This window comes from Melozone crissalis, unplaced genomic scaffold (genome assembly GCF_028551555.1).
Source record: "Melozone crissalis strain CALT ecotype California unplaced genomic scaffold, PUWL_Pcris_2 ptg000002l_1, whole genome shotgun sequence".
In the NCBI taxonomy this organism is placed as follows: Eukaryota; Metazoa; Chordata; class Aves; order Passeriformes; family Passerellidae; genus Melozone; species Melozone crissalis.
In genome coordinates this window covers 3,554,293-3,569,342 of record NW_026535780.1, presented here as the reverse complement: position 1 = coordinate 3,569,342, position 15,050 = coordinate 3,554,293, and the positions used below count along the sequence as shown (strand labels likewise).

Below are 15,050 nucleotides of genomic sequence, written 5' to 3'. Positions count from 1 at the left end.
CGACATGCGGGCGCTTCCCCAGCGCAACGATCGCGGCGCGGCCGCCGGCGAACACGCGGCCAGCCGGGAATCCCAGGATGGAGTAGGGAGAGAGGAAATGGAGACCCCGGTCCGCAGCGGGAGCCGCGCCGGCCTCAGGGCTCGGCAGAGGGAGGGGGGAGCGGGGCAGGGAAGGCGACCCTCCCCTCAGAGGGGCCTCCGGACACGCGGCCCTGCCCGAGGTGGCGGCGGCGCCCTGACCCTCCTTCCTCCCCCAGCCAGCGCGGCCGCCGCTCCAGCCAGGCCCGAGCCGGGGGGGGACGAGGCGCTCCCGGGGCTCCCCACGGGCACGGACCGGGAAAGCCGCTCCGGGGGGAGCGGAGGAGGGAAACAAACCCGGGCAAAGCTCACCGGGTCCGGCGGAGGGGGCTCCCGGGTACATGTCTCCGTGTGTGCGGCGGCGGAGGCAGCGGCGGCGGCTCCAGGGGAGGGCACGGGGGAGGGAGCGAGCCCGAGCCCCGGCTACGCTGTCGGGGGAAGGGGAGGAGGAGGAGGAAGGAAAGGGGAGGGGGGAGGAAAAGAAAAGGGGAGAGGAGAAGAAAAAAAAAAAAAAAAAAAAGAAAGAGGGAGGAGGAGGAGGGCCGGGAATCCAGGTTACTCGTCGGCACTGAGGAGCGGGGAGGGGAGGAGGAGGAGCCGCGGGGTCACGGGGAAGGGGCGCTCCGCCCTCCGGCCGGGCGGGCGGGAAGCGGCCGCGGCAGCGGGACGGAGATCGGAGCGCTGCCGAGCCCAGGGGCCCCGGTCCCTGCTGCAGCCCCCGATCCCTGCTGCAGCCCCCGATCCCAGCCTGCACAGCCCCCGATCGCAGCCTAGAGCCCCCGATCCCTGCCTGCAGCCCCCGATCCCAACCTGAGCCTGCAGCCCCCGATCCCTGCCTGCAGCCCCCGATCCCTGCCTGCAGCCCTCGATCCCAGCCTGCAGCCCCCGATCCCTGCCTGCAGCCCCCGATCCCTGCCTGCAGCCCCCGATCCCTGCTGCAACCCCCGGTCCCAGCCTGCAGCCCCCGATCCCAGCCTGCAGCCCCCCGATCCCAGCCTGCAGCCCCCGGTCCCAGCCTGCAGCCCCCGATCCCAACCTGCAGCCCCCGATCCCAGCCTGCAGCCCCCGATCCCAGCCTGCAGCCCCCGATTCCTGCCTGCAGCCCCCGATCCCAACCTGAGCCTGCAGCCCCCGATCCCTGCTGCAGTCCCCCGATCCCAGCCTGCAGCCCCCGATCCCTGCCTGCAGCCCCCGATCCCAGCCCGCAGCCTCCGCCTGAACTCTGCCCGCAGAGTCACAGAATCAGCCAGGTTGGAAAAGTCCTGGGAGGTCACCGAGTCCAGCCTATGACCGGACATCACCGGACGAGAGCACGGAGTGCCATTTCCAGTCTTTAAACACCTCCAGGGCTGGTGACTCCAGCACCACCCTGGGCAGTCCATTCCAATGTTTAATCACCCTTGCTGTGAAGAAACTCCTCTTAAAGTCCAGCCTAAACCTCCCCTGGTACAGTTTAAGACTATGTTCTGTCATCCTGTGGCTTTCAGTGAGACATTGGAAAATGACTTAGTGCCTCTAGCACTCTCTCCACTACCTCTCCCTACTACATGTTTGAAAGGTATGCTGGAATTACATCGGTATTACACATACTGCTGGATCTTGAATTAAATTTGGATTTGTTTGTTTATATTCTTTTATTCCTCCTGTTGCTCTAAAAACCTCAGCTCAGTTTCCTCTTGAATTCCCATATCCACTTTTAGTCATATCTGTGAAACCCAGCTGTGGTGGGGTTGCCTTATTGTCCTTGTCAAGCAGATAATGTCTGGTACTGTACACGTGTAAAGTTTAGTACCACCAGATAATGTAGTGGGGAAAACAAACTAGAAAGGATATGAAAGAGGCAGAGTGATCAGTATGATGCACTGAGACCCTGGAGATATCCCTTGAGGAATTTAAAATACGTGGATGTGGCACGTGGGGATATGGGTTAGTGATGGGCTTGGCAGTGCTGGGTAAATGGCTGGAACTTGATCTTAAATGTATTTTCCAACTTAAACAATTCTGTGATTCCACATCAGAGATGATAATTCCTGCAGGAACTGTCATCCTTTTGTAGTCACCTAATTAGTACATCTTCCTTTCAGAAAAAAAGTAGGAAAAATAAAGTTAAACTTGCTAAGGAGGCAAAAAGCAAGTTAATGATGCTCCCTTCCACTGGAGTTACCTCCAGAGTTCCAGCACAGCCGTGATCTATACTTTCAATCCCCTCCTCCATGTTGATGTGGAAGCCTTTAAAAAATTCATGCAGTTTTTAACCCAGAACAGTCAAGCCCCATCAAGGTCAACTGAATTCCTTCACCAAGTATTATCTGCCAGAGAGCAAGGCAAACATACAGCTTGTATTTTATCCAATTAATATCCTTCATCAGGTCACATCTCAAGTGATACAGAAGCATCTCACTGTTCCAAAGTATTTACTCTCCCCTTTGGGTCATACTCACAGATATTCCAGGGCTGCTGTTAACAGCTCAGCTTTCACTTCAAGGGAGCTGTTCCTGAAACCAGAGTCACCACTGCAGTTTCCACTGGAGTGATTTTGGATTTGTCTCCATTCCAGGCTTCTCAAATTGCTGGAAAGTAAAGATTTACCCATAACTATAAACAAATAAAGGACAAAATTATGGGTCAACTTTAGTTTTAAAGGAAAGCCAAGCAGCTCTAGCAAAAAGATAAACAAAGGAGCTGGCAAAGGGGTTGCTGTTTTCCTTCCTGTGAGGAACTGGGTAACATTTTTTCACAACCACCAATAATTTCTGGTATATAACCTTACTAGAGGCTGAAAAAGAGGGTGTATGGGGGAAAATCCCCAAAAACAAGAGCCAGAAGAGAATTATCTGAGGCACATTTGGCCTTTCTGCTGAGGTGGCAGGAGAAAAATATGCAGTTTCTGTATCAACATCTAATTTTTGATGCTATATTTAAGCCAGTCTCTTCAACCTGATTAGGAATGTAACTTTCTCTAACATTAGACATACTCTTGTGCCTGTTAGACCTGCATTTAAGAAAGAAAAGGGGATAAAACACACTGACAACTTTCTGGAAATGTTCACTGGATTAATTTGGTCACCCTGGCTATCAGCACTGACATATGCTGAACCTACAAGTCGACTCTGGTACTGTGGTAGCAGTTTGAAAATAATAAGCTAACAAGCATCACAAGACAGGTGAAATATAAGGGGAGGTTTTACAAAACACTAAATACTCATCCCACACTTCCTTCTGGCTCCACAGAATCCTCTGCAATCGATTTCAGAAGTTCCCTAAAAATCAGAGATCTAAAAATGGCAATGAATGCCTCAAACCTCCTAGAGTGCAACATTCTTGTACTGATTTAAAGCTGATTTCTCTGGATTTAGCACTTAATAAGCAAAAGCATTTGTCACTGTTCATACAAGACTGTAGAACTGCACAGTCAGCTAAATATCAAATTAAATTGTTTTATTTAAGCAGTTTTCCCATGTGGAAGTGCTGCTGTTCCTCAGGTATATTTTCATGGTACTGAGCAGTTCCAGCAGCATTTCTGTGCAGCTGAGGAAAGAGACTTCCAGCTCTCTTCTGCCTCTGTTCACACACTCATTTTGGGCCATGTCACTTGCTTCATTTCCAATGCTTTCTGTCACTCACAACTGCTGTTTTGGAGCACAGTGAAACCTAATTATGTCTTACTGGGCCATTTCACCCAAAAAAGGCTCCAGTTCTTGAAAAGGTTTGTTCTGAAAGAGAGGTTTGAAAGCTCTATAACAGCATTCTTTTAAGCATGGTCTTTATATGCTGTATTAACAATTATATAGTAGTGTAAGAACAGCTGCTTAAATGCTTAAAATTAGGGTTTTCTAAAGAAAAAAAAAAGAGTGATTGTTGGGCACAATACCTGTCTTAACTGCTGTATTTCAAGATGACATTTCCCAGAACTGATATCTGTCACAGAAGAAATTATTAATTTTGGAAAAAAGCACATTCTCATAATTCTGGAAGCAAAGATGGTATTTAGGAGCAGCATTTAAAAATCCTTTATAGCAGTGGCAGCAATTTAGGGAAAATATTTTATATACAAATAGGCCAGTGACAAATGATAGAGCTTTTCTTTTGATGAGAAAACATAACTTGATCTCCCTAAGTAACAACTATTCCCATTTTAAATGGAATTAATTTTAAACCCCCCCAGAGTTTATAAATGTCTGACAGTCAGTGATTACAATGATACATTGATTACAATGATAGCAAAAATTTTCACTCAGAGCTGGAAGATGTAAATTTTATTCTTGACTTGGAGGGGATTCAGGCTTATATTTTCCATCTCTCAACTGGCCTAACTTTTAAGATGTTATCCTGGAGTACATGCATGAGACCTGTCACATATTCTGCATTCTGCTTTACATAAGAATTTAAAATCAGAACCAAAGTGAAGAAGTCCATGGCTCTGTGCCCTAAAGTGTTCACATTTTACAAAGACTTTGAGGGTTCTGGTCCCCTGCTCAGGAATTGTTTGTTATTTTAAAAATTAAATATTTATCCACAATTAATCCAAGGTTGAGGGACCAAAATAATTTCTTTTTGAGTTTCTATAATCAGATAACTATCCCAACTACCAAGCTACAAAGCTGCATTTCACTTATTTTCTCAAATGAATTGCAATAATAATTTCTAAAAAAACAGAACAAAACAAAACAACTAATTGTCATTAGATTACTAACTTCAGTTCATTCAAAAAGACAATTTTTCCAGGTGATCAGGATCAACAATGTAACAATTCAACTTGATGGAAAAGATGCAGCACCACCTATTGGGGATGTGCTACACACACTGGTTGTTACAGTTTCAAGAAGTACCAGAGTTTTGTTCTTTATTGTAATGACCTTGTTACAAGGGGGAAAAAACCCAAACCAAAACAAAAAAACCAACCAAACAAAAAAACCCACAAAACCAAACAAAACCCCCACAAAAACAAAACCAGCCAACCAACCAACCAAAATAAAAACCCCAAAAAACCCCCCACAAAAACAAAACAAAACAAAACAAAAACAAAAAAAACCCAACTAGGAACAAAAGGACTTTCCAAAAAGAAGATAAAAGAAGTAATGGTGTACCTGAGACTGTTCACCAAGAAAAAAGCCCTAATGTCCCTAAGTGCCACATCTAGATGTCTTTTAAATACCTCCCAGGTTCTTGGCTCAATCCCTTCCCTGGCAGCCTATTCCAATGCTTGACCATCCTTTCCATGCAGAACTTTTTCTTTATAGTGAATCTAAACTTCCCTGAGCACATCTTGAGGTAATTTTCTCTCATCCTAGCATTAGAAGAGACCAACCCCCACCTGCCTTCAGCCTCCTGTCAGGCAGCTCCTTCCCTCCCCAGCTTTGTTCCTGTTCTTCAGACAGGCTCCAATGTCCTTTTTGTACCCAAATCTGAGCCCAGCACTCGAGGTGTGGCCTCTCCAGTGCTGAGTACAGGGGGCAATCGCTGCCCTGGTCCTGCTGGCCACACTTTGCCTTTGGTCACTGAGAAGTTGCAGCCTTGGGAGCTGGAGAGAGGCAACTTAAGTGTCAGAACCCAGGACATCCCTCTGGCTGTCCTGAGCAGCCAGGGCCCCTGCTGGGGGCTCAGAGACCCTGGCACAGAGCCCAAAATGCTCCTGTGGTTTTGATTATGATCCATGGAGCAAGTTACCCACCTTAGATGAAGATCTGCAAGCCACAAACAGTTTAAGTAGAATGACTGAATTTATCACAAGGTGAAAAAGTAGATTTGGGGGTTTTTAGAATGGGGGTTCAGGGGGGCCAGATGGAGGAATCTGGGCATGTCCAGCCTTTCTCTTTCTTCTTCTTGGCCTCCACCTTCTGCTGTGATGTTGGTTTTAGATTGGTTTAGACTAGAAGCTCACTGTCTGACATAGGTGATAGGTATTGGAAAGTAATTGTAAACATTGTATATGTAGTTTTTAGTATAAAGGCATAACACTGCCCCAGGAACAGGCAGAGTGCCTGGACTGTCTTGCTGAGAGGACCTCAGCTGGACAGGAGAAAATATTTTATAGATAAGGAACAATAAACAACAACCTTGAGACTGAGAAATGAAGAGCTCTGACTCCTTCTTTGAGTGCCAGGCTGGGAAAAGAGACTTTCGAACTTTTCTCACGGTCACTGACCAGGGAGAGATCCCGAGACTTAAGGAGACAAGAATCACCTCAGGAAGGTTAAAAGCAGCAACAAAATAGTTAAGCAAGGACAAGAAAAAAGAACTTCAACTCTCCTTGGTAAAGACCTCTTGAGTCTGACCACTTTGGTGACCACCAGTGGCCTTGGTCATGTTCTATCATGTTCTAACACTCAGCATCAGCTCTGTGTGAACATCACACAGTGAATTCAGGGTGAGGTGCTAAGGGCTGACTGCTTTGGGTATGATAGTGACAGATCCTGCTGATGTTCTCATCTTCCTTGGCAATGCACAGGCACCTCCAGCCAGATCTCTGCCACTGCTCCTCACCATCCATCCTCCAAGTGTCAAATATCCACCCCAGGGAACTTTCCCAGCCAAGTCACTTGTTTTGTTTATCATGAAGAGAGCCCTGTGTGATCCTGCAGCCGCCTGATACACAGCTGGATCATCCTCCTAAACCTCACCAGCCTGGGAATAACTCACTGCCCTGGAATAGCAGAATACACAGAATGTAAGGGGCATTGTTGGTTTGGTTTTTTTTTTTTTTAAGCCTCCATCTATATGCTGTAGATTCATCCAGAACAGAGACTTCTGCTCCAAAAGGATGGTGATGTGTTAGACAGTAAAAGTACAGACAGTTACAGGATCAGAGGTGAAAAATTTCCACTGCAAATTTCTAGACCCTTGGTCTGCTTTATTATCCAGCTTTATTAATTAAGCTTTATTAATCAGCAATCCTGATCACATATCCAGGCTTCCAAAAGCTTTAGGAAACAGCAAAACTGGGGTTTCTTTTGTTTTTTTGCTTTCTTTTACACAGTGATTTGTTTTCATCAGAACTTTCTTCTGGGCTCCTACAGAGCAGCTCTTTCAGTGTCACTCAATAGATGCAGCAAGACAGCCATGAAGCAAGGATGCAGGCAAATCTCATTTAATTAACATCTTTGCCAACCAAAGCCTAAGCTTATGTGAATGTCACATTTAAATTTTAGGTCTTCATCTTTTATTTTTTAACAGCCCATCAGCATTTCTAACAACTTTTAGCTTAAGGACTGTTATATCAGAACTGTTACAAAACCATGTCTTATTAAACATACAATTTTGTTGACTGCCTGCACACTTCCAGTGCTCATCTCCCAGGCCAGCAACATTTGCAAGTTTATTTGATTGAAAAGGAATCTTATTTCTCTGCTGCTACTTTTCAGTCAGATCATCATCTCATGGAGCACTGGGACAGCTCTGAGGGCTTTGGCAGCCCTGGAGTGAGGCTCACACTGTGAAGTCCCTGTGAAATCCCATCCTTAAGCACCCAGCAATGACAGAGGTTCCTGGATATTTAATCCCACTGAAAAGGTGCTTTTATTTGTGCTTTGAGTTAGGTATAAAAATGTAGACAATTGTCCTGTGCCTTGAAGAGGAAGTTTAAGGAAATGCTTAAATTCAGAGCTGTTGACTCCACTAATAGGGATAAACACCCCCAAATTATGCACTGCATCACTGTGCATTTATCATCTCCAGCAGTGAGTAGTGTTAGATCTTTGTTTAGTGAAATTCTCAGTTGTTTCTGATCCGTAGGAAGGGATGGATACAAGAGTAAAGTCCCTCTTGCCTACCTCAGTTTTCACTGGTAATGGCCTAATAAATCCTGAGATTTCTATAAAGGAGCACTACAAAAGCAGGCTGGATACACTTTGTTGGTAATAGAAAGTTGTCATTTTAGGATTCTAAAATTTCAAGCTTTTTGCATTTTTTGGAATAATTTTACTTAAGCTTATTTTTTTTTTAATTTTACTTATTTGGTTTGTGTTGGAAGGGACCTTTGAGGGTGAGACAGCCCAGCCCCACTGCAGTGCACAGGAATATCTTCACCTAGAACAGGTTGTTCAGAGCCGAGTCCAGCCTGGATGGAATCCTGTCCCTCAGGCATGTCAGCCACACCACTCAGCTTGGAGTTATCTGCAAATCTGCTGAGGGTGCACCTGATCCCTCTGTTCACGTCTTTGATGAAGACTTTAAATCATAATGGTGCCAAACAGAGCTGAGGGACACATCACTGATCTCCATCTGGACATTGGGTCAATCACTGCACTGTAGGTGTGAGCACCCAGCCAATTCCTTATCCACAAACTGCCCATCCATAAACCCCATCTCTCTCCAATTAGACAGAAGGATGTTGTGTGGGACTGTGCTAAAGGCTTTATAGAAGCCCAGACAGATGAAATCCATAGACCTTCCCATGTTCATTCCATGTGGTCACTCCGTCATAGAAGCTCCCTCAGTTGATCAAGCAGGACTTGACCTTGATGGAGTCCTGGCTGTCCCAAATCCCCTCAATGTCCTCCAGCACAGCTTCTAGGAAATCTCTTCCATGATCTGCCTCCAAGGTGAGGCTCATCAAATGCACATCTGCCAAGAAGACACAAAATAAAACCCAGAGAACATTCATTTTTCATAATCCGATGATGCTGTTGGAGCAAAACTCTGGAATTTGCTCGGGCTCATCAGAACATGAGAAAAATGTGTATTTTATTATTGGCTTTTTGCAAATATTAAAGTGAATATTATATGTGTTATGTTAGAAAGTTATGCTGAATTAATTTTTTTAAGTAGTGTGTTAAATATGGTTTAGGTTATAACATAATGTTAAAATAGAAACTATGTACGTGAGATATTTTTTTAGGAAAGGAATGAGGTACTCACACCAGATAGCAGCCACAGGACACCTAAATCTTTCAGAGAAAGAGAATTTATTGCTCCATTATCAGAAGAAATGAACTTCTTCCTGACTTGCTCAGCCATGAACACGACGTCAGGATTAAGAGAAAGAAGTTGGCACTGACCAGACAGAATCCTGTGTTTGAATGGAATTTATGCATCATGTATGAGGTGTATGAACATGCAACAAGCTGTTGTTTTTAAGGGTTAATCCTCTGTTAACGTGTGTCCTTTTTTGGGCTTATGCTGCCCAAAAAAAGTACCCGGACTTCCATAACCTTTTGTTTCTATTGTCTCATATTGTCATAATCCAAATTGTCCAAATTATTATTACGCTAATTATATTGCTATTTTTATAACCATTTTATTACTATTAAACTTTTAAAATTTTAAGAACAAGTGACTGGCGTTTTGCACAGTCACTCCATCATAGAAGGCCCCTCAGTTGATCAAGCAGGACTTGACCTTGATGGAGCCGTGGCTGTCCCAAATCCCCTCCATGTCCTCCAGGAGTGCCCCAGCACAGCTTGCAGGAAAGCTGTTCCATGATCTGCCCAGCCACTGAGCTGAGACTCATCAAACACATATCTGTCAAGAAGACACAAAATAAAACCCAGAGAACATTCATTTTTCACAATCCAATGATGCCGTTGGAGCAAAACTCTGGAATTTGCTCAGGCTCATCAGAATCCCAGAACCACAGAATGAGGAGGTTGGAAGGGACCACAGTGGGGTCACCTGGTGCCACCTCCCTGCTCCAGCAGAGGCTCAGGATTGTGGGCAGACAGTGCTGGAATATCTCCAGTGAGGGAGACCCCACACCCTCTCTGGGCGATCTGTTCAGCGCTTGGTCACTGATGGGAAAGAAGTTCTTGCTCACGTTTGGGTGGAAAAAAATCACAATACACAATCCTGTACCAAGGGCTTATTCAGCACCTTTTCTCCCCGTTTTATTACATACAGAAAACGGAGTGTTTAAGCGAGGCAGTGACACCTGAAGTAGCTGTAGGGGAGGAGGGCTTGGGCCCCTCAAGCTGTGCCAGGGAGCTTTAGTTTGGATCCTGGAAAAATGGCCTCACCAGAGTTTTCACCCAGGGTAGTGGAGGGATACAAAAGCAGTGGGGATGTGGCACTCCGGGCACGGCTAGGGCTGGCAGGGATGGGGGAGCGGCCGGACCCGGCGCCATTCTCGGTTTTAGGGTGAATTATTCCCCGTGAGGGCGCTGAGGGAGGCAGGGAGCGCGCGCGGGCACCGGCCATGCGCGGCGGGTCACGGGGTGACGTCACCGATGACGCAACGCGCATCGCCATTATAAATCCGCGCCGCGAAGCCCGGCCCCTTTCGCTCCGCGGCGGCCCAAGGTGCTGAGTCCTTCGTACGAAGCTAAGGCCGAACCACCCGGCGACCAGCACCGCGCCCCGCCATGGCCTCCGTCTCCGAGCTCGCCTGCATCTACTCCGCCCTCATCCTGCACGACGACGAGGTCACCGTGACGGTGAGTGCGGCCGCACAAGATGGCGGCGGCCGCGCGGCATGGCCGCCTGAGGGGTCGCGCCGGGCCGGGCCGGGCGGGCTCTGAGCGCCGCTGTCTCGTTGCAGGAGGACAAGATCAACGCGCTCATCAAGGCAGCCGGAGTGAACGTGGAGCCTTTCTGGCCGGGGCTCTTCGCCAAGGTGGGCGAGAGGGGTCGCGGGCCGGGCGGGGGCGGCGTGTGGGGCTCCCCAGCGCTCCTCCCGCCCGTATTAACGAGGCTTCGCTGCCGCTTGTCGTTCCCTGCAGGCGCTGGCGAACATTGACATCGGGAGCCTGATCTGTAACGTGGGAGCGGGCGGTGGCGGGGCTCCGGCTGCCGCCGCTCCCGCGGGCGGTGCCGCGCCCGCCGGCGGAGCCGCCCCCGGTAAGTGGCGGCCGCGTCCGACCGAGGCGCGGAACGCGGATCCGTGGAATGGCTTGAGTTAGGAAGAGCTTTATGGCCATCTCTTTGCAACCTCCTGCCGTGGGCAGGGACACCGTCCTCTACACTGGGCTGTTCAGAGCCCCATCCAACACTTCCAGGGATGGGGCAGCCGCAGCTTTGCAAGCACCAGTTCCAGGAGCTGTTGGCATGTGGGTTCTGCCATGCAGAGGGTGTGAGTGGTACAGGAGCTGTTCACGTGTGGTTTCTGCCATGCGGTGTGCGTGAGTGTTCCGGAGAAAAGTACGCCCTCCCCTTGAGAAAGGGAGCATTGCACATGATTAGTGTTCCCTCAGAATTAAAACTGCTCTTTGTGTCATCAGGATCAGAGCATCAGCATCTTCTCAAAATTTTTCGGGTTTGCTGGAAATTAATTCTGAACAAAACCACTTTGCTAATAGCACAAACAACATTCTTGGGCTGCTGGCTTAGGTTTTAGGACTACTTGATGTTAATCATTGCATGTGACACCTTTTGTGACAAGTGACTTCTGTGAGCTGATAAATTGAAATATAAATCTGTTTCTTTTCCAGCTGAGGAGAAGAAAGAAGAGGAAAAGAAGGAAGAATCAGAGGAATCTGATGATGACATGGGCTTTGGTCTTTTTGACTAATTAGTTTTGTACCAGCCTGTAATAAAGAACATCTGCTTGTACTCTTGTCTCAGGTGGATGTTTGTGGCCAGGTTACCTGCAGCTCCTGAAACTGCTGTCATGAGTGCTCAGCTGGGGCTTTACAGCTTCCCCTGTCAGTTTTTTGGTATTTCACAAGAACAGTTAAAGCTCTAAAAGGCACCCACAGCCTGTGGATGGAGGGAGGGATGAAATCCCAGTGAGCAGGGGTGTGGTGACAGCTGTGGCACAGCAGGGCCAGGGGCTTTTCACAGTGGGGAAAATTCTGCAATGCTCAGGTGAAGGGCTGAGGTTGTGGAAGGTACAGGATGTATTTACCTGGTGTGGGAGGTGACGTCACACTGCAATGGAAAGGAGCTCTTAAAAGGCATGAATTTCATAAATAACTTCTGAACAGGACTTTTTCAGAGCAGTAAACAAGGGAAGAGTCATGTTCCAAGTGGGTATTCCAAAGCATTTGAGGCATTACAGAATTCCAGGTGTGTAAGAGACACCAAAGTTGTGGAGGGGGATTGTTGCACAAGCACTGATAGACTCTGCACTGTCCCACCTTTTACATTTACAAAACAACTTCATGACAGAATGGTGGTATTTGTATTATCAACTCATTTTTAAAAAGACACAGGTACCCAGGGAAGAATTCTTTTGCAGTGCACACACATGAAATAAAGAGTCAGAGTTTCACTGGTAACACCTTTTTAATAGGTCAAAGTAACTGTACAGTTCATTATATTCTTCCTGAGAATAATTTATATCCCTCAACAGCAAAAAGGGAGTGTGGTTTTTATTTTAACAGAATAGATGGCATAACTGGAAAACCAAGGAAAATCTAATTACACTGCTCTACTGTAACTCCTCCCAGGCAAGATAGACAAAAGGATGGGTTAGTTAACTCTACAGTGGGTTTAAAATAGTCATCATGGCTTTAATCTGTCTTTATAAATTATATAAAAATGGGGGACATGAATGGTTACAGGTCTCCTCTAAATGCAGCTCTGAATTGCTCTGGTACAAAGCAGCATTTTCACTTCCAAGGAAAACAACATTGCTACAAAAGAACTGGCACATTATCCTGGTGAAAAACTCGAGTGTTCAGTTGTGTCCTACAGCTAGTTCCAAACAAATGCTTCACACAGTCACGTCAAAGTAAAAGGCAGGAAGATGAAGAGGGCTTTAGTTTGTCTTGAAATGACTGAAGTCTTGAAAATATAGCTTTTTATTCTTTCTCTGTAAATCGTGATTAGCATATTGCGACGTAAGTGTTCTAATAAAAAAAATTCCAGTCTGGATAGTTCATATACTGTGGGCAAGAATTCTCAGCCCTGAGGTTTCCCCGAATTCTTCACTTCACAATATCTTTCTCCCATCTGCTGCTCCAACAGTTTTGGCTCCGTGGCCCGGGGGCAGCTCAATGGTGGCAGCTCGGTGCGAAGCGTGTCCCGTGCCATGATGGAGTGACTGCCCCGTGCCCCAGCTCCGAGGGCTCCTGTACAAACTCAGCTGCTGCTAACCACGGCCCGAAGCCAGCCCGGCTCCAGCAGAGCCACTCGCTTCAACTGTTGCAATGAGAGACCCCCAGGGGGCGGCCAGGACTGCGCTGGGTGAATCCTCACTGCTGGTGGAAGGTGAAGGAACATCCTGGCGCGAGCAGAATTCCGAGGCTGACGATGCTCTTCCCTCAGTGCTTAGTGCGGTCTGGACTGGCTGATTTTCAGTCTGGCTTGATCAATGACATCCAGCAGGTTTTTGGCATCCACAGCCAGGGCGTGAGCAGCCGTCAGCATTTGCTTCTTGTACTCCTGCTGCAGGCTGGTCATGACGTACTGCTGGGCCAGCTTCATCTTGTTGATGAGCTCGGCCAGGTCCGAGTTCAGCAGCTTCTGTGCCATCTCAATCTGCAATGAGACAACTCCATCAGCCCTGGGGGTTTGAAACCCTGCACTCACAGCAATTCCACAGAGCCACAGCCCCTGCTGATCCCTGACTGCAGCTGGGCTGTTTCTGCAACACCACGGGGAGCAGCAGATGGAATTTGACATCAACCTGCTGAGCCACCCACTGCTAAACAGCACCAAGACCCAAGTACTGGATTTTAAACCACAACTTGGCATTAACAGCCTGTAATGGGTTTTCAGGTTCTTGTCAGCTTTACTCTTTTTACTACTGAAGCAGCTCTAAAGCAGAGAAGCAGCTCTAAAAATGAAACAAGAAGGCAGATGTAGGTTCCTTAAGCACACAGCTAAGTCAGCATGAACCTCTGAGATGGCACTCACAGAACCACACTCATTCAAGGTTTGGAGGAAAATTGTTTTAATTACGAACTTCATTGAAAGCTCTCAGTCACTCCTCATCCAGAACTACAGACAACCTTCCAGCTGTACCAAGCTCTGCTCAATTACCTGTTCGGTGACTTGATGTGCAAGCAAATGACAGGTGACATCTGCACTAAGAATTAACCCTCAGCTGATGCCCTGCTGTGGAATACTGGGGTTTATGTCACTTCCTATAGGTGACACCTATATCCAGTTTAAGAATCCTCACTAATACCAAGCCTAAATTCATGCAGCAATTTTAATTAAATAATTTAATGCAGAATTATAACCCAGGAGTTCAGACTGCTCAGGGAACCAAAAGGTGTGCCTGTGCCAAGAAAAGAGCACCAAAACCTGTCCCAGTGAGCTGAGGATGACTGGGAGGGCAGTGGCTGAGCAGCAGGTAGGGAGAGCTGCACGTACCTCTCTGTGGGTGCTTGCAGGGAGCACTGGGAGGGTCTCATCTACTGTTGCCAGTAAAGTTCTTAGTGCCAGACCAACCTCCTAATAAAAAAAAAAAGATTAAAGAAATAAACTTCAAAGACTTGGAAAAAATGGATGAGAGAATTTTAGGAGTGCAAGAGGCAGTGGATACATTTAATTGCTCATCTGGATAAGGAAAGAGTTGGAACATGCCTATGGCACTTCACAATCCCACCTGCAATTGTGTCTGTCACCATCAAAACAAGATGCCAAAGGCTTAAGAACAAGTTTTTCTCATAAAAAGTGAAAATGTGGAGAAGACAGCACACTACTCAGGACTCTGGACAAGCACAGGCAAGCTGGGCATGAAGCAGTGCTGTCACAATAGTGGGCATGGAATCCAAAGCTCCAGCCTCTGACCACATGAACACAAACAGCTTTTCTACTTCCAGCTTTCCAGAAGATTTCTCCTACACCACTTGAAGAGCTCATTCAGGGTAGGAATATACCCCAAGTTCAGGCACTGCCCCCATACCTTCACCATGGGCACATACTCCTCGGGTGGGGCCGGCTGGATCTTACTGGACATTTCTATCACCGCCTTCACCAGCCCCGTGACGTTCTCGTAGACTTTGTCATTGGAGCGGTCCAGGTTGGCCGTGGGGGGAGGGCTGATCTCCTGCGGCTGGATCTGCAAGCACAGAGCGGCTGCTGGAGCTCCCGTCCCCAGCAGGTGGGGCTCGGCCACCTCCCAGCCGGGAAGGGCTCGGCTTCCCCGG

General features: G+C 47.4%; 3 protein-coding genes across 10 annotated transcripts in view; 1 reads left to right on the top strand and 2 right to left on the bottom strand.

Moving 5' to 3' along the window:
• Positions 1–466, bottom strand: part of AGO2 (argonaute RISC catalytic component 2) — a 47,104-nt gene extending 46,638 nt beyond the window's left edge. Inside the window, exon 1 of the mRNA XM_054270258.1 lies at positions 391–466. Coding sequence (XP_054126233.1) covers positions 391–421 — 31 coding nt within the window. The 5' untranslated portion in view covers positions 422–466. The remainder of the gene's footprint in view (positions 1–390) is intronic.
• A 9,785-nt stretch (positions 467–10,251) lies between these two features.
• On the top strand, positions 10,252–11,559 carry RPLP1 (ribosomal protein lateral stalk subunit P1). The gene is made up of 4 exons (XM_054292835.1): positions 10,252–10,445; positions 10,550–10,624; positions 10,731–10,848; positions 11,439–11,559. Exons 1-4 carry the CDS (start codon positions 10,374–10,376, stop codon positions 11,516–11,518), a joined length of 345 nt encoding a protein of 114 aa, XP_054148810.1. The 5' UTR covers positions 10,252–10,373; the 3' UTR covers positions 11,519–11,559.
• Positions 11,560–12,223: 664 nt separating this feature from the next.
• PTK2 (protein tyrosine kinase 2) overlaps positions 12,224–15,050 on the bottom strand; it is a 188,316-nt gene continuing 185,489 nt past the window's right edge. For all 8 annotated transcript variants that reach the window (XM_054295768.1, XM_054295777.1, XM_054295724.1 and 5 more), the window contains 3 exons: positions 14,807–14,962; positions 14,272–14,352; positions 12,224–13,431 (listed from right to left, as the gene is read on the bottom strand). In XM_054295768.1, coding sequence (XP_054151743.1) covers positions 13,222–13,431; positions 14,272–14,352; positions 14,807–14,962 — 447 coding nt within the window. In that variant the 3' untranslated portion in view covers positions 12,224–13,221. The remainder of the gene's footprint in view (positions 13,432–14,271; positions 14,353–14,806; positions 14,963–15,050) is intronic.

Bases quoted from the DNA above. Each gene is read 5' to 3' on its own strand.
- RPLP1 (XM_054292835.1), top strand. From the start codon at position 10,374: ATGGCCTCCGTCTCCGAGCTCGCCTGCATCTACTCCGCCCTCATCCTG. The intron at 10,446-10,549 runs GTGAGTGCGGCC...GTCTCGTTGCAG, and splicing joins ACGACGAGGTCACCGTGACG to GAGGACAAGATCAACGCGCT. The intron at 10,849-11,438 runs GTAAGTGGCGGC...TTTCTTTTCCAG, and splicing joins CGCCGGCGGAGCCGCCCCCG to CTGAGGAGAAGAAAGAAGAG.